At 35.0% G+C, this 24,606-nt stretch overlaps 1 protein-coding gene across 3 annotated transcripts in view; it reads right to left on the bottom strand.

Moving 5' to 3' along the window:
* Positions 1 to 24,606, bottom strand: part of HECTD2 (HECT domain E3 ubiquitin protein ligase 2) — a 77,220-nt gene that overhangs the window by 23,277 nt on the left and 29,337 nt on the right. For all 3 annotated transcript variants that reach the window (XM_060034484.1, XM_060034485.1, XM_060034486.1), the window contains exons 3-12: positions 16,895 to 17,033; positions 15,731 to 15,833; positions 15,228 to 15,317; positions 12,156 to 12,220; positions 9,877 to 9,922; positions 8,027 to 8,136; positions 6,457 to 6,605; positions 5,751 to 5,874; positions 3,265 to 3,361; positions 89 to 196 (exon numbers count right to left, since the gene is read on the bottom strand). In XM_060034484.1, coding sequence (XP_059890467.1) covers positions 89 to 196; positions 3,265 to 3,361; positions 5,751 to 5,874; positions 6,457 to 6,605; positions 8,027 to 8,136; positions 9,877 to 9,922; positions 12,156 to 12,220; positions 15,228 to 15,317; positions 15,731 to 15,833; positions 16,895 to 17,033 — 1,031 coding nt within the window. The remainder of the gene's footprint in view (positions 1 to 88; positions 197 to 3,264; positions 3,362 to 5,750; positions 5,875 to 6,456; positions 6,606 to 8,026; positions 8,137 to 9,876; positions 9,923 to 12,155; positions 12,221 to 15,227; positions 15,318 to 15,730; positions 15,834 to 16,894; positions 17,034 to 24,606) is intronic.

The following is a 24,606-nucleotide window of genomic DNA, read 5'->3' on the forward strand; positions in this document are numbered from 1 at the left end:
CTTACTAAGATTTTAGTAATAAGCCATATTATCAAATTTATTTAAAGCTTTAATCAAATAATACTATTCTGGAATAAATGATCAATACCTCATCAAGAGAATCGCTGACCAGATGTGTCCGCCTTACTTTCATATTTAGAAATAACATATTCATATCAGGTCTCTGTCTTCGAGATACTTTATCCACCAGACTTTGCTAATTAAAAAAGAAAGCAAACATTTTCATTTATACTTAAACTATAATCTCATTTAAAACATTTAAACACTTTAGTAAAAATCACTTATATTCCTCTCTTTGCCATCTCTCATAAACAATTTCATAAACTCGATTATACAAATTTTGATTTATGAAAATGCCCTACAATTATTTCATTTGGGGACAATAATAACCAAAGGGGATCCAAAATGGAGGACCTAAAATAATTCATCTTCTTTAGTAAAATAATGTTGCATTACTGTTTCTGTATGTCTCATCTCTTAAATGGCAAAGTTTTCTGTTTAGTAAATACAAACAAAGCGGGAACATTGGAAACAAGGTATATACTTCTGACGATAAACTTGGCTTAAGCTTTTTTAGATACTGGATTTACTCTAAAAGCACAATTAGTCTACTTTTAGAAAGTAATTTTCAACATATTTCAGAAACCATTAACAATGCTCATATCCTTTGTCCCTGTAATTCCACTTCTGGGAATTCTAAACACAGAAAATATTTTATACAGTGAGATGTTCATCACAGCATTATCTATAAGAGCAAAACTTTAGAAATATCTTAAGTATGTATCTCTCTAATGGAATATAATACAGCTATCAAAAATGATGTTCATAAATACTATGTAAATAACATGGAAAATGTTTAGGGAATATACAACTGAAAAAAAAAGTGGAGAAACAAAATTGTATACACAATATTGTTTAAACTCTGCTGCCTTTTAAAGACAATATAGGTAAAAACTATCAAAAGAAAATTTCCTAAAATGTTAACAATAGTTACGCTTGAGTGATGGAAATATGATTTAAAAAATATAAGGAATATATAAATATCATGCTTGTATATTTACTTTATCTAAATCTTTTTCAGACTACCTCATCCTCTTTGGTAACAAAGAAAATGAATTATTGTACAGATTAAAGATGAACACTTCAGACATTTTAAATACATGCAGCAATTTGCTTACTAGGTAAAATTTTAATACCCCAAATCTATATAAGGCTACTTTCATGATTTTGTAGATTACTATAATAATACACTAATTCAGAGCCCTTCCTCATCTCTCCAATATTCAATTCTAAAGGCTTTTAGTAGTTTTTATTTCTTCTCTGTGTCCTCTCTTTTGTGCTCAAAGAGATCTATATTTCCAGGATAGTATGCTGTGTCATGGTCCTGTTTTCCAACCCTTTACTATCTTCTGTTCCCAGTCTAGCTCCTGGGAAGCTGTCACACTGGAAATATCCAACACACAAATTTCAATTAGGATGCTAATGGAAGACAAGGCTTAGTGGCTACTCCTCCCATCAGGAATTCATATTGAATAGAAAGTGTTTCAAATGAAAGAAATAACTAACAATGGTAGAATTTTAGACATAGTCTGATGAGGAAGTTATTTTTAGGCTGGGGAATGTCTTTTGCAACTTTAAAGTATACTATATAAGCTCTTGCTTGCATTAACTACTTATAAGGCTGTCCTTGTGTCAAAATAGTTACCAGTCATTAATTCCAAGTGGTATGGCAGTTTACAAGTTAAAATGCTGGGAAACACCCATAACCGACAATGCTACTTGACACTTCAATTGCTACTCATTTGTGCCCATGCCCTGTGGAAGATAGCCTGGGACACAGTCTACAGCTGTCACTCTCCTTTTAATTGGAAGAAAAGTTAAAAGAAGATTATTTAATATTTTAAGTGTGAGTGACACAGCAGAAGACTGCTCAGAGGAACTTAGATAAACTTCTAGCTCTTTGGATTTTTCCCTTATAAATATAAAAAAATCATAACCCAAGGTTAAAAAAAAAGCATTAAAAAGGCACATGAAATTGCATAAATGCAACTAACCGAAAACGTCAAAATGACAAGCTATGTAGACTAATCTTTGAGCCAATATCTACCCAAGATTAGGTAATAATTCTGGTGCTAAATATACCTGTTGAAATCTACTTTTCAGCAGGGTAATGTGGCTATGTTACTCCTTTGGTACACATAGGCAATAACATTTCTTGTAATATTCCAATACTCAGTGTAAACTGACTCTCGGATGTCACTAGTCACTTGAATCTTTTGTCCTGCTCTGTGACAGGAAAAAATACTCACCTTCTGGTGAATTACTGAAGAATAAACAATTCTTATTTTTATGGTATTTTGAGGTATTACAATTTATGCATTAGGATTCTTTTTATATTCTTGGACAAGACACAGAAATCATTTCCTTTTACTCTATGGGTCTGTCTTGGGTCTCTTTATTTTAAAAAGACTACAGCCAAACCTTCCCTCTAAGTTTTAAAGTTGCAAGTAATCATGTCACAAAAGCAGATACTCAAAATATATGAGCATTTAAATGTATAGTCTAGAGCTCTAACCTAAAACAAAAAAGCTCAGTCAATCTGATATATATTAAAGTACCTAACTTTACTGTGCTGTGCTGAAACCATGGTAGGCTGTGAACAGGACAGGCCCAGAGATGAACTTCATCCTGCTCAATTAATTTGTCTAAAGCCAGCCTGACTGCTACCCCAGTTTCAATGGGCCTCCATGCATTTTGGTTCCCTAAGGATCATTAAACATCTCTCGCCTTCTTTGGACATATTTTCTCAGTTTTTCAAGACTATACTTTTTGTTACATTTTCTAATTTTTCAGTTGTTTCTATTTGACTGTCATAAAATCTAGAAAATGTGTCAGTGGTTTGAGTAGTTTGCTCTTAAGGACACTCCTTTCCTTGTCCTCACTGTAGTTCTTTCTCACCAGTGCTCTGCTAGTGACCCTGGAGGATGTTATCTACAAAATGATGTCCAACAAGTTCCGAGTACTTTGGATCTGTGAGAGGCATTTAATCTCCATGCTATATTTATAATATGAGAAGTTGATGAGGGGTATCTTTTCCCCATATCATGAACAGGTTTAAGTACTTTTTGAGGGAGTATGATATGAATTTTACTTTTAACATTTCCTGATTATGCTAGAACAATTCACAAGACATTTGACTTATTTGTTAAATTATTTACTATATATTGATTATAGTCAGCATAAATGTTTTCATAGCTGGCTTACCCTTGCGATGCTTATCATCTGTTGCTCTGAGTCTCTTTGAATAATGATTTTTTTTGCAGCTATAGAAATAACGAATGGGTACTGACAGAAGGAAAACCTGCTCAACAAGTGAAAACAGAAAAAGCAAAATGGTGTATTTTTAGCAAAATTATACTAAGGGAATCTAAGGTACCCCTTCTAACAATATTAAACATTACTTTTGTATTGTGTTTTACCATTCACAGAATGATTTTATGTTCATCACTTCTTTGAATCCCCACAGCCCTGTGAAGTATGCTTCATTATTAGATGTGCAGTGCCTTTATTCTCTAGAGGAAACTACACCTAATGTTCTGAAATATGTGCTAACTGCTTATATTGTTTGTACAAATAATTTCAGTTTAGATAGTCACTTGTATATCATTACCTGGGAAAAATATGGGCAACAGCAGAACCAGGAGGCAGAAGTGTTGATGAAGGATTTAGGACAGAAAATTCATGTGCAGAAATTAATATAAGAATCCATTACTATATGGATATTTCTGATGTGTGAGCTTCAGAAATGAGGAAATCTAGCAATAACTATGGTAGGAAAAGTAGTAAATTTAAGAGCAATAAAATAAAAGTTAGAAAAAGGTGTGTTGCTTTAGCACTGTATTTAATGATGTAGTAAGATGAAATGGTATGTATTTGTAAAAATACAACATATGATCAAAAGTTATGAAAATAACTTCTTTCCTGGGTCAGAGCTCATTCTATGTTATATAAAAGAGCCACAAACCACACAGAGAAATGCACTTAGAGAGAACTAGTATCGTAGCAATGACACTTCAGGAGTTAGACCCCCCCCCAGAAGTGGCTGTAATGCATCCATCAGTTACAGTTGGAATGCACTGAGGACAGTCAAGCAGTGCATCTGTGACCACTGTGCAAGATAGGGATTACGAGGAAAAAGGAAATAGCCCTAGTGTGAACTGAAAATGAAATGGCTTTCCCCTTGGGATGAAACTGTTAAAAAGCAGTAAGAAAACTGTTCAGTATTAATGTGTAATAATTTCGAATCACTAAGTGCTAACTAGAAATTTGGAAATAAAAAGAAGTGCAATGAACTTAGTAGGATAATGTTGGTCTTATGTACTTTAAAACAGTGCATCTCAGCCTTTCCCTAGTCACGGCACGTAGACACCATACTATGTGTATGACAGACTGAGATAAACAGATGAGGCTGCCCATGGCCAGACATGTGACTTGCCCTGGGGCTCCGGTCCCCCTCTAGGTCCAGGGTGGCTTCCCAAGGGCTGAAGGGATCATAGAATCAAACCTCTGTTAACTCCTTTTTGGTACAACAACGCTATGGCACAGTGTTTAGAGGAGCTCTGCATTAAAAGATGTCACTGAAATATGCACAATAACTCTCGCAACTGTATTGTGGTTTTGTCTACAACATTACAATTACATTAAAGTGTAAAATAAACTTTGTCAAGAAAATATCCATCAGACTGACCAAGGTCCCCACAAACGGAATTCTTAGGTCAGGTGTGGACTGAGATACGTCCAGAAAGCTAGTCTATGTTTTAGGCCAATTCTGGTAGAAAGGGTCCCTGGGAGCTCGAACCAATTTATGAAGTAACCTGACGTTTTAGATTACTTATATCCACATCCTATTTCTTAGTCAGTCTCCTTTAGAATAATGCATTCTGCAGGATATCTTGTGGTCTGGGAATAAATTAAGTCTGGGATAGTCTTGCTGGTTTAATCCAGAATGTAAGTGTGGATATAAGGTGCAGGGTAATAAAGAATTCGGCCAAGTGTTTCCAAAATCTATTATACTACTGTGATAAATCATTTCTAGTAAAGCCATTTCTCTGTAACATCCACTCTTTTAATACTGTGTATAAAGGACAAATACTTCATCCACAGAAAAAGGGAGAAAAAGAGTGAATGTATGTGTGTATGTGCACGCATGTGTGATCATTGTGTTAGATCAGGCACCGGCACCCTATGGCCCATGGGACAAATACAGCCTACAACCTAGGCTTGTGAATAAAGCTTTTGGGACACAGACATACCCCTTCAATTACATATTTTTTAAGGCTGTTTTTCGTGCTATAATGGTAGACCAGAGACTGTATAGCCCAAAGAGCCAGAAACATTTATAATCCTGTACTTTGCAGAAAAAGTTGGTCGACCTCTGTGCTAGGTGATGGCACATAGAATAAGAAGATATAAGAAACTGCATACTAAGATAGAACTTTTCCCTTCTTAAAAAGATGCTACTAATCAAGCCAAAACCATATTAACGTAACTATAAATTCAAAATGTAATAGAAAAAGAAAATGCTTTAAGAAATATAATGATATTTCAAGGCTGGATATCTAAACTACATTTATAAGTTTATATGCAAAGGTATGTGTATATTTAAATTTATTTACACAAACTTAAAAGCCAGTCATTATTTTGAATAGCATTTTATTTAGGTGAGTAATCAGATGAGCTTTTGATCATACCTGTGAGAATTTCCAAAGCTCTGCCAGGTGTGGTATTCTTCCATGAGATCAATATGATCCAATGTAGAATTATAGAAATCAGTATAAGGAATAAGGGGAGGATGAACCAAATTGTTTGCAGTATCTGTAAAGATAAATTCTAACATAATGATCTTTCCTAACATGTACATGATTCATTCTAATAATAAGAAGAACATTTTAATGCCCACCAGAAAGCTTTATCTAGAAATTCCTATTTTAAGCAATTGTAGTGCCAAACGAAAAGGTAGTTTTAAAATTGTGGTCAAAATGCAGCCAATAATTTCTTGCTTTAAAAAAAAAAACTTGAATCGTGGGGATTATAATCGTATAGTAAAGGGAGTATGCAGATGGCCAGCTACGCATCCTATTTCCCCATCAGGGTGTTCTCGGGGTCCGCAGGAATGAATGGAAGTTCTTGTATTCTTAGGAATCACTACTTAGCAGGTAGTATGCAGCTGAGAGCCATAAAACAGAAATATTGCCCAATAAAATGCATAAAGCTTTTTCATGCTTATACATTAATTGTGAAACCCATTAGCAAAATAGAAAATAAATCACTACAACTCTTCTCCTCAAAGGAATGGTTTAAGATGTAAGAATGCCTCTATAGTATTTTGAGATCCTTATGGAAATGTTCTTATATTTAACAAAAGAAAAGTAAAGATGATTGAATAATAAAACCTACTAAGTAAAGCCAACACTTTAGATGCTGATGGGATCCACCAGGAACACTTTGATATAGGTGGAAATTCTTCAGGCTTTGCAGGAAACAGGCGTAAAGAAATAAACTGCAGCAATCTCTCTACCAATTGTTTGAACCTCTTCTGGGATAATCTGGTAAAGATTTTGAAATAATTCCAATCAAAATTCACATTTTCTACTTTGGCAATATATTTGTTAGAGATCAAAGTTCATCCTTTATACATAAAATTTTAGACTATTCCCCCAAATTCTATTTCTTAAATTGCCAAAATTTTGAAAAGATGCAAAATCTTACCTCGAATATCATTTCTTAAATAAGAAATAAACACCAAAATTACTATAAAGTTAGCATTAAACATTTCACTTTTAAGGCTTTTAGTATTCAGTCAATCCTCATTCGCAGACTTTGTATTTGCAAATTCACCCATTCCCTACAATTTAATTCTAATCCCCAAATCAATAATTGTGGCGCTTTCGTGGTCATTTCATGGCTGTGCAAAGAGTGGCAAAAAATGGGAGTTGCTTATGCCGAGGCTGAACAAGGCCACGCTCTGCCTTCTTGTTTTAGCTCTCATACTGCAAACAAGTGTCCTTTATGCAGTCTACTTAGGGTCATGTTCTTCAAATTCTTGTGCTTTCTGTTAGCGATTCTGCTGTTTTAAAACGGCCCTTAACTATAGTGCTAAAGTTCTGTCTAGTGTTCCTAAGTAAAGAAGGATGTGATGTGCCTTATGGAGAAGGTACTTATGTCAGATAAAATTTGCTCAGACATGAGTTATGGTGCTGTTGGCCGTGAGTTCAATGTTAATAAAACAAAAATTTATATCAAATAGGTGTCTTTAAATAGAAATACAGATAAAGCAAGGTTATGTACTGATTGGTTGATAAAAATGTTGTGACCAAAGGCTCGCAGGAAGCTAACCCTGTATTTCACTGTTCACCAATTCAGTGTTCCCAGTAGCTTTATAGGACATAACTATTGTTAATAATAAGAATTAACCGTATTTAAAATTAATTTTGGGAATATTTAGCTTCTTTAGCTTTTATTAGTCATGGGGAAATGTAAATGTTAATGTAAGTATTGTTCTGTGGAAAAAAAGTACTGTACTTTTATAAATTGATATTGATGGCCAGTATGTTTTACAATGATGTTTTAGGTAAGGAAAAGGCATTGTGTAAATAATGGTAAAATTTATTGATAGGAAATAAAAAGACACAAATTAAAATAGTAATGTATGAGCAAATCCAGTCACCATCTTTGAGATATATGAAAAATCAATGATAGGAATGTGCTGTATAAAATGCGAAAGCAGTGGACAGAAATCTCAACAACAGCTGGCACAAGCAAAACGATTACTTACATACAAAACAGATCTTTAATGTATCCTCTATGTAGTACTAAAGAATATGCTTATAATTGGCTTCTGAAGCACTGTGAATTATAAGTATCATTTCTCAAGACCTGAAAACATTTAATATATTTTCTTATAAAGTTACTAACAAACTTAAAACTTTAAGATTATAAAAGTTCTTAATATCATAGAATAATTTACTTTTTAAACCAGTGAACTAGGAAATGATGGTCAGCTTCCACTAAGGTAGCTATCTGTCGTAGCAAGTGAGCATAGATGACATATGTAGATGTGTTATTAAATTGAGGATTCTGAAAAAGATATTAAAGATAATTGCGTTAAAATTTTGTTAACATGTAAAAGGAAAGACACTATGCTTAATGAGCTAAGTGGCGAATTCAGAAAACTAAATTTGAGATTATGAAATACTAGGTGAAATCCTTGAAAACAAGAATCTATTTGTTTAATTATTTAATTAACAGAGACTTGGATTTCCACTATGGTCCAGTGGCTTTGGAATTAAGACAGATCTGGGTCTGAGGGCTAATTCTACCACTTACTACTCTATATGCCCTTAGGAATGTTCCTTAAACTTTGATTCTCAACTTCCTCATCTGAAAAATGGGAATGATAGCATCTATCTTGGAGGTTGTTTTGAGTATTAAAAAAAACTGTATGTAAAGCACGTAGCTCACTGCCTGGTACAAATGGTGGCAATCACTACTATCCAACTAAACAAAAACCTGGCTCTTCTTTGATTAAAAAAAAAAGGGGAGAGAGAATGCTAGAAAAATAAAAGCTGGTAATGAAACATTTGCCATTGTGAAATGAGTTATTTGCATATTTCACAAAGAACAAGGGGAGAACCACATAATAGCTTCAGAGAACTTTTAAGCGTTAGAGTAGAGCTTGTAAACCAAGCAAAACCTCTAGTTATATTTCCAAAATCTAAAACTCCATCACAGTGTACATTTCAGAGCTCCATGGGAAAAATGAGTATTAGTGAACAATAAACCAAAATTGTAAAAAATAAAAGAGCACCATGTGTTTTTCAAAATTGACTTATGGTCAGGATGGTTCAAAATGAGGGAGTGACCCCAGATGATAAACTCATCAAGTGATAGCTCATAAGAACAAGATGTCATGAGCAGAGCTTACTGTTGACCAATACACTCACTTAAAATTTTGAGCTTCATGTTGTCACTTTCTAGCTTTTACTATTCTCCAGGTATATTTCCTCTTTTTTCTAGTTTTGTCTTTCTCCTCTTACCTCTTTACTTCCCTTCCTCTCCTTACATCCCTCAACCACCTCTTATCTATTTCCCCTTTTTTTGTTTCCTCTCTCCTCCTTCTTCTACCCCTATCTTCCATATTTCCTTTTATTGGACATAATATTGAACTAAATATCCTATCTTATTTAATATAATTTTTTCTTATCTTTAAATGAGATAATAATTTATATGAACACCTTTGGTAAATTGTAAAGAATAATACAAACATAGTATGCTAGCTATGGGAATAACATACTTCTCAAAAAATTATAAAAAGTAAAATTGCTTTTCATTTGTTTGGACCTTATTTTTTTTTGTATCAATGAATCTGTATTTCTCAAGAGGAAAAAATTCATCATATTTGCTTTAGCAAATATAAACAACCACTTTGATTTTTCCATTAGAATTCTAGTTTAAACATTTATTGAAAATACACAGAAAAGTTGGAAACCCACTAATTGGGAAATAAAAGAAAGTTTTGGAGTCCCTTAAAAAACTAGTTACAAGAAAGGAAGTTGACTGGAGGAGGAAAAGTGCTTCCATTCTGTTTCTTCCAGAATCCCACAGCAGGAAGGCAAGTTAAAATATTAATCCTGGAGATAATTTAGCCTTCCACTGTTAATTTTTATAGCTTTAATTCTCTGGTTGCAAGTAATTATAATCTAAAAAAGTATCAAAAATGTTGCTCAAAATAATACTTAGTATTTGATATCATTTCACTTACACATGCATAGATTGAGATATGAATTACACACTTCAACTATGTTTTTGCTTTCTTACCTGTAAAAGTATAAAATATGCTCTAAGATCATCTTTTGTTCGTGGACTGAAACAGAAATAATTGTAATTGATCAGAGATGAATGTTTAATCTTACAGTATCTAATAAAAAATTATCAATGTTTCTGTGAGAATTGACTTGATAAAAGCCAAAAACTAGACTTAAACCTGAAAACATAAATCATTGCCCAAAGTGTACTAGATGATCTTTACAAGATATAAAGCCACATCATCTGAAATATAAATATATAACATAAGTATCACATTTTGAAATTGATATATATACACATGTATATATATAATTTTTAAATTAGCAGTAATATTTCTCTGTGGAAGAATTATCTTGACTGAATAATGATTTAAATTATTTAGATTTAAATAAAATCTAAACTATTTCTTTCTATACTATTCTACATAATTGTCAGATTATTTTCTCAATAGGACTACTGTTTTGTTTTAGAAATTATATTTGAAAACGTTTTAAAAAGCTCAAAGCAATTCATAAGTATTAAAATTCCTGGTGATAGGAGAGTCCGTTTTTTGTTTTCCCATTTTATAGCTGTACCATGAAAACTTCCATTTTCCTGTTCTATGCACTAGTATTTTAGTACAGTATACAGTTCTGGGTACAGAAATTGTAGTTAAGATCACAGGCTCTTTTTTTTTTTTTTTTTTTTTTTTTTTGCGGTATGCAGGCCTCTCACTGTTGTGGCCTCTCCCGTTGCGAAGCACAGGCTCCGGACGTGCAGGCTCAGCAGCCATGGCTCACGGGCCCAGCTGCTCCGCGGCATGTGGGATCTTCCCGGATCGGGGCACAACCTCGTGTCCCCTGCATCGGCAGGCAGACTCTCAACCACTGCGCCACCAGGGAAGCCCCACAGGCTCTTTTGCCAGACAGCCTGGGTTCTAATTCTGACTCAGGCACTTACTGTGTTAACTTGGGCAATTTACTTCTCTGTAAATTAGTTTCCTCAAGTGTGAAATGAAACTAATCATATTACCTATTTCACAGGATTGTAGTGAAGATTCAATGAGAAATACATGCAAAATCGTTTGAAAGGTGCCTACCCCATACTAAATAGTCAATAAACTGTAGATCTTGTTGTCGTTATTATAAATCCAAAATAAAACAAGATTTTGGGGGTAAAGACCACATGATCCTTTGATAAGTAAGTTGCATCAAATTATTTTAATCTGTCTCCAGCACACATTTGAGGAGCAGGGGTTAGAAAGCTGTGTGAGCATGCTTGGAGGGGATTGAGGTCCCAGCAGTTTCAGACCACTGGACTTCCTCACTCTCCTAAGAGTTCACTTTACATTCCAAATTTTCCTCTTCATTTTCAATGAAGCATTATGTATTCAACCAGAGACATGAAATTCAAGGAAAATGCAAAAGTATTACTAGAATGATAAACTAGGAAAATACTGTTAAGTTAAAAATCACATGAAAGATACAGTATGATTTCAATTGTTTTAAAAAGATGACTAGAAAAAAGCTGCAAAATGTTACATTTTTACTTTTTTATACTACCTTGACTTTTCTCAATTTTCTATAAAAACCACAATTTTCTCTGAAAATTGGAACAATGTTATTAAAATATATAGGGTACATTTAACATTATAGTTAAGAACTCTAGTTTGGTATTTTCAAATTGGGCTCAATATAAACATTTAAATTATAATTTAATGGTATTATTTGGCTTTAATAGAAGCTATCATTTAAATTATACTGTTAAGTAACACCAATTTAAATCATATGTACTTTTAAAAGTATATTTTTGTGTTCTGCATATTCACAGTTCAAAACATTATCAATTACACTGTCCATCATTCCTTACATAACAATTCAATATTTAGTTCCAGGAAAAAATATTTCAGTAGCTAAATTTACTTCTCTTATATTAGAAATAAGAAAAGTTTTGCTCTGCTACCAGAAAGCCCAAGGCTAAATTTAACGCCCATATTATTTCATTCTAGGTGACTGATTTAAGTACCCATCCTATTTTTGTAAAGCACATATATCTGTACATGACAGATCTTATATACAATTTTAAAGAATTCACAGATCCTCTGAAGCTCACCTGTCGACCATCCTGAGAAGTCATAAGTCTCAAGTTAAAAAGCTTTGTTATACATGGTTTATAATTTCATTCTGGTCTATGTTTTTATCGTAGCAACTAAAATCTTTTCTGAGAGTAAAACACATACGTATATATTAAAGATGGATGAGCTGTGTATATTAACCATCTATACTGATTAGCCAAATATTAGTTTCAGTTACCCTTTCCATTCTCGTAACAGGCTGTTAATGATTCCCTTTAATACTGTCTTCTGAATGTCTTGAGGCTGTAGGCAAAAGAAAATCATGAAATAATTAGGATTAGCTATTTAGGTGACTTTTATATGCTAATTATATTTACAGATCTGTTTCAATAGTTAAAACCAGACTTGATGACCAAGGACTACCACTTAACGGTAGTCTCAATTTCACATCTGAGAGATTATAATGAGAATGCTCCCTGGGATGTGCACTGTACAACCTGCACAAACATACATGGTGGCTGTTTGATGACTACCATCAGTTTTATATAACACTGAAAACAGAAAAAGAAAAACAATTTCACTTTCTCTGGATTGACAGGATAAAATCATGAACATAAGTCTAAGAATAGCATGTTTAACAATATAAAATGACTGCATACGTTTTGGACATATTTAGCCCTACCAATACCATGTTATAATTAGCAGTTAAGCCCACAATTCATTATTAAGTACAACCAAATTATGTTCAATAAAAAAATAACAAGATAAAGATTTTTTGTTATAGGATCCAAAAAAGGTACTAAATAACATTTTTTATAGTTTAATAATTCAAATACTAAAAAAAGTTAATTACTACCAAACACGTCCCATAAGAATGAATGAAAACACATCTAGATGGTGCTTTTAGCTTATAAGAAGTAATGACTAAAACCTTCATTAACTAGAAGCTCCAAACAGTCATTAAAATTTCTCTGTCATATTGTTATATGAAAGGGGCAAACGTCAAGAAAACAAGCATGTATCATGGATATATTTTTAAAAAAAACACAATCATCACTTCTAAGACATGTCTGTCAGCACTCATTCAGCCTAGCACCTTTCTTAATATACTTATTTAATACATCATTCCTTTCTCCTCCTCTGCTTTGCAGTGACCCTTCACACCCAGCAGGCAAACAGCACCCCAGAGCAATGGAAGGCTGCAGGAGAAAAATCACACAAATGTGCTGACTAGACACACTGAGTTTATGTCACAAATCTCAAAAGGACACTCAACACCACTGACAGTCCTTCAACATTTCCCTAGTTCATCTACTTCCCTGCTCTCCAAGACAACTATTTCAAACCTTTTTCTCATTCCTCAAATCTCCAACACCTCCTTCCCATCATCACTCTCAGCTCTGATCTTGCCACACACTTTAGAGAGAAAACAGATGCACCCAAATGAGAACAGATTCATCTTGCCACTATTATTCTAATCATTTACCTGCACTACAACTGACCAAGCCCAACCCCCTCACTTGAGCCCTATGCTCCATCCTCTCTCACCTTGTCAAGGACCTGGTTATTCAGTTTTCTTCTATCTCCCCCACATCATCCATGTCTTCCACACTACTAGGTCGTTCCCATCAGTAGAACACTACATCCTAATACCATCTGCACAGATGTGTCTCTGCATTTTCACTCTTCTCCACCCTGATCTATGCCCTAAGAGGCTGACTACTAAGGACTACATCAACCAGACTCCTTTGCCTTTTTTTGCCTTCTGGTTGGATTCAGCCATAGGGAACACTGACAGAAGAGGGAAGAGAGGAAAGTTGGGGTATTTATTCCCCCAACGCCCTCCCTGCAAGGTCACCATGGGCTGGCTATGCCCCTCATCTCCTGTAAGGCAGCCCTCTCCCCCCGACAGCTCATCTCCAGATTCACTCTACAGTACTACTCCTGAGGGCCTCCCTTGTTCTGCTAATACTTTTGTAAACAGTCCTCTCCAGGTTACCAGTTAGAGTGTGTCATCTGTTTCCTGCCAGGACCCTGGCTAATATATTGCTCATGCTAAAAACCTTTCATTTGGACCCATGTACTCTTTCAGCTAACCCTTAATTTCTCCGCTTCCCTTCACAGCAAAACTCTCCAAGAGCTGTCTGTATTCACTATCTCTACTTCCTCTCCTCTCATGGTCCCTTCAACCCATTCCAAGTAGGCTTTGTTTCCACAACTTCACGGAAACGGCTCTTATCAAACTCAGTCATCAATTATTCACCTTATCAAAGACAGTGCTCAATTCTCTGTCCAAATCTTACTAAATCTCTCAGCAGCATTTGACAGGATTAATTATTACCTCTTTGAAACACTTTTTTTCTCTCTGCTGATAGCTGAGCCCCATCCATCTAATTAAATGGCAATACCATCTACTCAGTTTCCTTCTTCCCTCAAGTCCCACATCCAATCTACAGAAGTATGTTTAGCTCTGTTCCATAATATACTCAGAGTCTGAATACGTCTCACTAGTTCCACTGCCAAAACCCTAGTCCAAACACTGACCGTCGTTTAGGTTTCAGCAATGCCTTCCTAACTCCTTTCTCTTGCCCCACTATAGACCATCCTCCACATAACATCCAGAGAGATCTTTCTAAACTATAAATCATGTCCGTCATCCCTTTGTTCCCAGCTTAAAATCTTTCAATGACTTTCAATTATAATTACAATGAAATTCAAACTCACATGGCCATAGAGAGCCCCCGGATCAGAAGAATCAACATATCCTGGAACTTGTTAGAAACACAAATCTTTCAATGACTTTCAATTATAATTACGATGAAATTCAAACTCACATGGCCACAGAGAGCCCCCCCGGATGAGGAGAATCAACATATCCTGAAGCTTGTTAGAAACACAAATTTGGGGGCTCTATGCTAGACCTACTGAATACTGAGAAGCCTTTTCTGTGATTCTGATACATGCTAAAATTTGAGAACCACTGATCTACAGATTCAATGTAATTCCAATACAACCAAATAATTTACCTCCTTTTGCTGAGTCAGTAAAGCATGATTTTTATCTTAGCAAGCCTTTAAATAAGGACTGAACATAAAAGTATTTTCTACTGAATTTTCATTTAATTAGAAAAATATAAGAATAAAATAATCTAACTCTCTGAGAATTTCAACTAAATTTACCAAAAATTGTATCAGAGTTTCTCATGTAATTATGTTACAAGGTGAGTTTTACAATATTTGTCTGGCTGCTTTTAAAATACAGAAGAGTCAAACAATTATGCTATTTGCATGTGTTCATAAATAATACTTACAGTATTAAGTAAGGCATCATATACAGCATTCACAAATTTAGCATTAATCCCAGAGTCTTCGATAGTATTAAACGAGGCAGAGGCATCTTTCTGCAAATTCAATTAAAGAACCAAGTGTATATAACATTTTAAGAACTAATCTAAGTAATATCTGAACCATAACTATTCCTACATAATCTCTAATATTCCTAGTATGATGATAAAAAAGGACTGTCAGGGCAAGATTGCTAAAAATAAATATATAAAGGTTATTTTAATAACTTTCTTTTTTAAAACTGAAAGAATGGAGTCAAACATTAACATTAGTACAAATAAAAACAATCTTTAAGATATCACTTAAGTAATACTTGTTTGTGATACATACAATTTCAGAATTAATACCTATTTATGTTTGCTTAAACAGCTGCTTAAGCCAATACTGGGTAGAAAAAGAAGTTAATTTATAGTATCTTTTTTTGGAAAATTTAAACTAAAAGTGAAAAATGTGCTTTATGTATCATTACCTTAAATGCAGCATTTAGTTCTGGGAAAGAATCAAACATTGTGAGATAAAAATCATGTACTGTTTTCCAATCTCCTGATGACTTAGCTTTTTCTACATCTTCCCTAAAATAAAAACATTTATTAGCCATAACAGATAAAAATGTTATTCAGATAAAATAGCATTAATTCTTTATAGATAAATGTCACCCAACATGCAACTTGAAATAATGAAGCTGAATACAGAAATGTGTTCCAGTTAATGTAAAGGTAGCTTATGAATTTATAATTCTTAATTGCATTAAGATATTAATCCAGCTTCAACTTCCCCATTTATTTGCTTTTTAAAAAGTTAATTTTTGACATGCTCCTTACAATTATCACTCTTCCGTTCTTTCACTTCAGAGCCAAATTTCTTGACAGATTTTGTTTACATTCTGTCCCTACCTTCTCTTTCCCACTTAGTCCTTCAAGTGTCCATTTGGGTTTTTTAGTAGTTTTTACTACTAACATGGTTTTTATGATTTATATGTCACGTTCTATTATTTTATTACCACCTTTACCTCCTCTTGACTGTTTTTCTTCTTTAAAATTAATTAATTAATTTATTTTTGGCTGTGTTGGGTCTTCGTTGCTGCACGTGGGCCTTCTCTAGTTGCGGCGAGCGGGGGCTACTCTTCGTTGTGGTGTGCGGGCTTCTCACTGTGGTGGCTTCTCTTGTTGTGGAGCATGGGCTCTAGGAGCGTGGGGTTCAGTAGTTGTGGCATGTGGGCTCAGTAGTTGTGGCTCACGGGCTCTAAAGCTCAGGCTCAGTAGCTGTGGCACACGGGCTTTGTTGCTCCACGGCATGTGGGATCTTCCCGGACCAGGGCTCAAACCCGTGTCCCCTGCACTGGCAGGCAGATTCTTAACCAATGTGCCACCAGGGAAGTCTCTCTTGCCTGTTTTGACTCATTTTCTCTTATTTAGTGTCTTTTGCTGTAACATTATCTATCCCTTACTGGTTAATTATATGTTTGTTTTCACCTTCAACTTGAGACAGGTAGTCTTTTGTGTCTTCACTCTTGGCTAATACTTTATAATGAGCCACAAGTTCAATTAGTTTCTCACACAAAAATATTAAATTATGTAAAGTGCTGACATGCAGATGACTATGTGTCTACATGTAACAGTGAGCCGAAACTTACAGAAAGTCTTTCATAGTTTTTGGCTGAACGGGAAGGATGGGTTCTGGAAGAACTGGGGTCTTCATTTCAGATGATAAAGCATCTGTAGAGGTGCGCTGTTTCTGTCTAACATCAAGGCAAATTGGTGGTAGGTCTCTCACTGTGAAGGATAAAAAAGTTTTCAATGTAATTGATCATAAAATCTTTCCAAATTATAAAATGCCAGGCTAACTCAACATGAACAGAAAACAATGGATTATTTTGTATTGCATTCCCTTGGGATCATATAACAGAAACACCCAGCACACTGAAGGGCACTTACTGGAGGGTCTGTTGCCACCTACCCAACTTCACCCATAGCAGATAAATTAGGCTGTATCTGACATTAAAAGTTATCTGTAGATACAATACAGAGTTTTTCTTTCATCGCCTCCCTTCCCATAAATTTTCTTTCAGGGACTATTTCACTGAGACTAGATGTTTTTAGTGTTTATTAGCTTTTGAATACACTTGCCCCTTTATTGATGTGGAGTTTGGGCACCGATCCCCCATGTAACTTTACAGCTGGCCCTCCACATCTGTGGTTCAGTATCTGCGGATTCAACCAAACACAGATTCTGTAGTACTATACTATGTATTTATCGAAATTTATTGAAAAAGTCAGCACATTAAGTGGACCCACTCAATTCAAAACCATGTTGTTCAAGGGTCAATTGTGTATGTACATCATTTATTTATATCCTCTGCAATTCTTTATTGGAGATTTAGCATTTTATCATCAATTTGCATGAACATTTTATGTATTTTTCTTTTTTTCCAAATATCCGCCAGTTCATCGTTTTCCTTTTTGTTGCATTTTATAACCTTTTAATTGTAAAATAAAACAAACACAGAAAAATCTCACAAAACAAATGTATGGCTTAATGAATTACTATAAGGCAAACACCTCTGAAACCACTAACCAGTCAAGGAATAGTGCTACCAACCCTTTCTTGTTCTGCCTATTCTAATTTTAATTTCTCTCAGTTTCTTTTTATCTCTTTCCTCATTTCTTTTTAAAATTTTAAATACTTCCTTCTTCTCATCTTCTAGTTCTCTTAAGGCATTATCTGTTACATTTGTTTGCTTTTGTGTTCCTTCTAGTTTATTTCTAAAATTAAAAAAAAATCGAATTATTTCCTTTATTGTCACCTCACTTTTCATTTTTTGCAATTCTGATTTATGGCATTCTTTCAAGTGTCATATCATTTTCTTAATGAGCTTTAGCTCATTTTGAAATAGTATTTTATCTACTTTTGTGGGCATGTGTTTCTGATGTGCTCCCATTGTTCAAGAGGCTGTTATTCTGTTTCTTATTCTTTTTTATTATAATACAATTTTGTAATTAAAAATTATAGAATTTGACCTTGTTTCTTTTCTCTAGCCAATTTTATTTGAAATTAATCTTCCCAAACTTTCAGAAGGAGGTGTAGCACCCCCTTTTTTTGTTTTTATGTAGAACTCAAATACATGGTAGCTTCTTTCTGGGATTTCCAGGCCCTGTTTCCCTCTTCCACTTTTGTTCAGGTGATCTCTGTCTTTAATCTTTATTGTCCCAGTGATGCTCAAATTTGATTCTAATCTCAGAATGCGCCCCTCCGCCCCCCTTCCTGGAAGGGATCCCTAGTTTGGAGAGTTCACAGGGGTTACCTGCTCCCTTCAGATCTCAGCATGGGCCCTCTGCATTCACCTGTTCTTGGCAAAACCCCTCCCAGTTTCAGCTTTTGTTCTCAAACTGGGCTCCTGAGCTTTCCAATGAATACCTGTTGCTTATTCATTTCTTTTCTTTTTTTTTTTAACATCTTTATTGGAGTATAATTGCTTTACAATGGTGTGTTAGTTTCTAACAAAGTGAATCAGTTATACATATACATATGTTCCCATATCTCTTGCCTCTTGCGTCTCCCTCCCTCCCACCCTCCCTATCCCACCCCTCTAGGTGGTCACAAAGCACTGAGCTGATCTCCCTGTGCTATGCGGCTGCTTCCCACTAGCTATCTATTTTACGTTTGGTAGTGTATATATGTCCATGCCTCTCTCTCACTTTGTCACAGCTTACCCTTCCCCCTCCCCATATCCTCAAGTCCATTCTCTAGTAGGTCTGTGTCTTTATTCCTGTCTTACCACTATGTACTTCATGACCTTTTTTTTTTTTATTTCTTAGATTCCGTATATATGTGTTAGCATACGGTGTTTGCTTTTCTCTTTCTGACTTACTTCACTCTGTATGACAGACTCTAGGTCCATCCTCCTCAGTACAAATAACTCAATTTCATTTCCTTTTATGGCTGAGTAATATTCCATTGTATATATGTGCCGCATCTTCTTTATCCATTCATCCGATGATGGACACTTAGACTGCTTCCATGTCCTGGCTATTGTAAATAGAGCTGCAATGAACATTTTGGTACATGACCCTTTTTGAATTATGGTTTTCTCAGGGTATATGCCCAGTAGTGGGATTGCTGGGTCGTATTGTAGTTCTATTTGTAGTTTCTTTTTTTTTTTGTGGGGGGGTACACAGGCCTCTCACTGTTGTGGCCTCTCCCCTTGTGGAGCACAGGCTCCGAACACGCAGGCTCAGTGGCCATGGCTCACGGGCCCAGCCGCTCCGTGGCATGTGGGATCTTCCCGGACCAGGGCACGAACCCGTGTCCCCTGCAGCGGCAAGCGGACTCTCAACCACTGCACCACCAGGGAAGCCCTATTTGTAGTTTTTTAAGGGATCTCCATACTGTTCTCCATAGTGGCTGTATCAATTTACATTCCCACCAGCAGTGCAAGAGTGTTCCCTTTTCTCCACACCCTCTCCAGCATTTATTGTTTCTAGATTTTTTGATGATGGCAATTCTGACCGGTGTGAGATGGTATCTCATTGTAGTTTTGATTTGCATTTCTCTAATGATTAATGATGTTGAGCATTCTTTCATGTGTTTCTTGGCAATCTGTATATCTTCTTTGGAGAAATGTCTATTTAGGTCTTCTGCCCATTTTTGGATTGGGTTTTTTGTTATTGAGGTGCATGAGCTGATTGTAAATTTTGGAGATTAATCCTTTGTCAGTTGCTTCATTTGCAAATATTTTCTCCCATTCTGAGGGTTGTCTTTTGGTCTTATTTATGGTTTCCTTTGCTGTGCAAAAGCTTTTAAGTTTCATTAGGTCCCATTTGTTTATTTTTGTTTTATTTCCATTTCTCTAGGAGGTGGGTCAAAAAGGATCTTGCTGTGATTTATGTCATAGAGTGTTCTGCCTATGTTTTCCTCTAAGAGTTTGATAGTTTCTGGCTTACATTTAGGTCTTTAATCCATTTTGAGCTTATTTTTGTGTATGGTGTTAGGGAGTGTTTTAATCTCATACTTTTACATGTACCTGTCCGGTTTTCCCAGCACCACTTACTGAAGAGGCTGTCGCAGATGACATGATACTCTACATAGAGAATCCTAAAGATGCTACCAGAAAACTACTAGAGCTAATCAGTGAATTTGGTAAAGTAGCAGGATACAAAATTAATGCACAGAAATCTCTGGCATTCCTATACACTAATGATGAAAAATCTGACAGTGAAATTAAGAAAACACTCCCATTTACCATTGCAACAAAAAGAATAAAATATCTAGGAATAAACCTACCTAAGGAGACAAAAGACCTGTATGCAGAAAACTATAAGAAACTGATGAAAGAAATTAAAGATGATACAAATAGATGGAGAGATATACCACGTTCTTGGATTGGAAGAATCAACATTGTGAAAATGACTACTACCCAAAGCAATCTACAGATTCAGTGTAGATTAAAACTGTAAAAAGTTTTACAGTTTTACTGCTTTTTACACTGTAAAAAGCAGTGTTTTACAGACACAGGATTAGATAAGTTGACCAGTGGACTAGAGAACCCAGAATCATATCCATCCACACATGAAAGTTCAATATATGAAATATATGGCAGATCATTGGAAGAAAGAAAGGATTTGAAAATATGGTTAACCACATGGGGAAAAAATGAAGTTGGATTCCTATCTCATACCTTAAAAACTAGGAATAGGAAAATCCTTCTGATTTCGGGACAGAGAAATGTTTCTTTAAGAGAAACTAAAAAGTGCAACTATAAAAAAACAGACATTTTTGACTATGTTAAAATTAAAAACTTCTGATCATCAAAGATACCTTGAATTAAAAATATAAGTTACAAGTTGGAGGGAAAATCTGAAACACATACAACAAAGGATGAGCACCAAGAATAGAGAGATATTTCCTAAAAATCATTGAGAAAAAGAGAAATAATCCAATAGAATAATGTGCAGAAGAATCAAACAGGCATTCTAGAGAAAGAAACACATATACCATACACACATCAAAAGACATTCAGTCTCATTAGTGATTAAGAAAATGCAAATAAAGAACATGAGACACAATCTTATATCCACTCAACTGGCAAGAATTAAAAAGTATGATAATGTTAGAGAGGATGTAGATTAATTTGATATTTCACGTATTGTTGGTAGGTGTATTAACTGCCACAAACACTTTAAAAAACTGAAAAGCAGGGCTTCCCTGGTGGCGCAGTGGTTGAGAGTCCGCCTGCTGATGCAGGGGACGTGGGTTCGTGCCCCGGTCCGGGAAGATCCCACATGACGGGGAGCGGCTGGGCCCGTGAGCCATGGCCGCTGAGCCTGCGCGTCCGGAGCCTGTGCTCCGCAATGGGAGAGGCCACAACAGTGAGAGGCCCACATACCGCAAAAAAAAAAAAGGTAATAATTTCCAGCAATTCACTCCTAAACACATGTCCAAGAGAAATTTTGCATAAGTACCTCAGAAGACATATACAAGAATATTCACAAAAGTATTGTTTCAGGAAAAAAAATCTGAAAATAATCCAGTTATCCATTACTCAGAGAATTGAATACATTGTGGTATATTTAGACAACACAGTATTTACACAGCATGCAGTGGAAATAAACTATGACACTGTAATATGTTATATTATACTATATTATACTATTTCATATCTCTATTATTAAAATAAAGCAACCAATAGAGCTCTGCATGGACCAAGGTCAGTGTCATGAACCAGAATTGTGATTAATCAAATTCTGTACATCGGAGGATCAAAAAACTGTTTTTCCCTAAACTTCTAGAGTTGCCATACTTAATTTTATAATTAAACTTTTTAAATTTTGAGATAACTGTAGAATCCCATGTAGTTGTAAGAAATAATACAGAGACATCCCATGTACCCCTGACACAGACAGTCAGATATAGAACATTTCATCACCGTGTTGCCCTCATGGTACCCTTTATAGCCACACCTACTTCCCCCTGTCTCCACCTTGCTTAATCCCTGGCAACCACTAATCTGTTCTTTCATGACTATAATGTTGTCATTTCAAAAGTGCTATATAAACAGAATCACATATATGTAACCTTTTGGGATTGGCTTTCTTTTACTCAGCATAATTCTCCAGAGATTCATCCAGGTTGTTGCATGTATGAACAGTTTATTCCTTTTCATTGCTGAGCAGTAATCCATGGCATGGGTGTACTACAGTTTATTTAACCATTCACCCATTGAAGGACATCTGTTTGGAGTTACTATGAGTAAAGCTGCTATAAACATTCGTGTATAGGTTCTTGGGTGAACTTTCATTTCTCTGAGATAAATGCCCAGGAGGGCAATTGCTGGGTTAAATGGTCATTGCATGTTTAGTTTTTTAAGAAGAGCTGGAGGAATCATGTTCCCTGACTTCAGACTATACTACAGAGTTACAGTAATAACAGTATGGTACTGGCACAAAAACAGACACACAGATCAATGGAACAGGATAGAAAGCCCAGAAATAAACCTACACACTTATGGTCAATTAATCTACAACAAAGGAGGTAAGAATATACAATGGAGAAAAGACAGTCTCTTCACTAAGTGGTGCTGGGAAAACTGGGAAAGCTAAATGTAGAAGAATGAAATTGGAACATTCTCTAACACCATATACAAAAATAAACTCAAAATGGATTAAAGACCTAAGTATAAGACTGGATACTGTAAAACTCCTAGAGGAGAACATAGGCAGAACACTCTCTGACATAAATCACAGCAATATTTCTTTGGGTCTGTCTCCTAGAGTAATGGAAATAAAAACAAAAATAAACAAATGGGACCTAAAAGCTTAAACACTTTTGCACAGCAAAGGAAACCATAATATGAAAAGACAACCTATGAAATGGGAGAAAATATTTGCAAGCAATGCGACTGACAAGGGATTAATTTCCAAAATATACAAACAGCTCACACAGTTTAATATCAAAAAAAACAAACAACCCAATGAAAAAATGGGCAGAAGACCTAAGTAGACATTTCTCCAAAGAAGCCATACAGATGGGGGCAACAGGCACATGAAAAGATGCTCAGTATCACTAATTACTAGAGAAATGTAAATCAAAACCACAATGAGGTATCACCTCACACCACTCAGAATGGCCATCACCAAAAAGTCAGATTTTACAATTTTTTCCTTTTATGAATTGTGCTTTTGGTGTCAAGACTAAGAACTCTTTTCTAGCCCTAGATCCTGAAGATTGTCTCCTATTGTTTTGTTTTTTTTCCCTAAGTGTTTTATAGTTTTATATTTAAGTCAGTTATCCATTTTCAGTTAATATTTGTATAAGGTGTGAGATCTGGGTCGATATTTATACATGTTCAATTACGCCAGTACCAACTGTTGAAAAGGCTATCTTTCTTCTATTGAATTGCTTTTGCTCCTTTGTCAAATTGTAACTGGGCATATTTACATGGGTCTGTTTCTGGGCTCTCTATTCTATTCCACTGATCCCTGTATTTATCCCTCCACTAATACCTCACAGTCTTGATTACTTGTAGCTATATGGTAAATCTTGAAATCAGGTAGACTGATTTCTCCCACTTTATTCTTTTTCAAAATTGTTTTTCTAGTTCCTCTGCCCTTCCACATAAATTTGAGAATAATTTTGTCTATAGCTGCTAAAAAAAAAAAAAAGGTTTATGGGATTTTGATACAAATTATATTAAATTTGTATATCAATTTGGGGAGAATTGGCATCTTTACTACATCGAGTCTTCCCATCCCTGAACACAGTATGTCTCTCCACTTATTTAAGTCTTTTAAAATTTCTTTCATTAGCAATGTGTAATTCTTAGCATATAAGTCTTGTAATGCTTGCTAGATTTATACTTAAGTATTTTATTTTTTAATGTGATTATAAATGATATATATTTTAAATTTCAGTGTACATGTATTTATTGCTAACATAAACACAATTGGTTTTTGTATGTTATATCCTTCAACTTATTAAACTCGTCTATTAGTCCTAGGAGTTTTGTTGTTGATTTCTGGGGATTTTTTTATGTAGATAATTATATCATCTGCAAATAGGGACAGTTTTATTTCTTACTTTCTGATCTGGATGGCTCTTCTTTTTCTTGCCTTATTTTGCTGACTAGAACTTCCAATGCTATGTTGAATAAGGGTGGTGAGAACAGACATTTTTTTGCATTGTTCCCAATCTTAAAAGGAGAAAGCATTTAGTCTTTCACCATTAAGTAAAATGTTAGCTGTACATTTTTTATAGATGCTCTTTACCAAGTTAAGGAAGATCTCCTCTATTCCTATTTTTTGAGACTTTCTTTTTGTTTTATGTTTTGTTTATTTTTTTTTTTTTACCATG

The sequence above is a fragment of the Delphinus delphis genome, chromosome 16, assembly GCF_949987515.2.
Source record: "Delphinus delphis chromosome 16, mDelDel1.2, whole genome shotgun sequence".
Taxonomy (NCBI): Eukaryota; Metazoa; Chordata; class Mammalia; order Artiodactyla; family Delphinidae; genus Delphinus; species Delphinus delphis.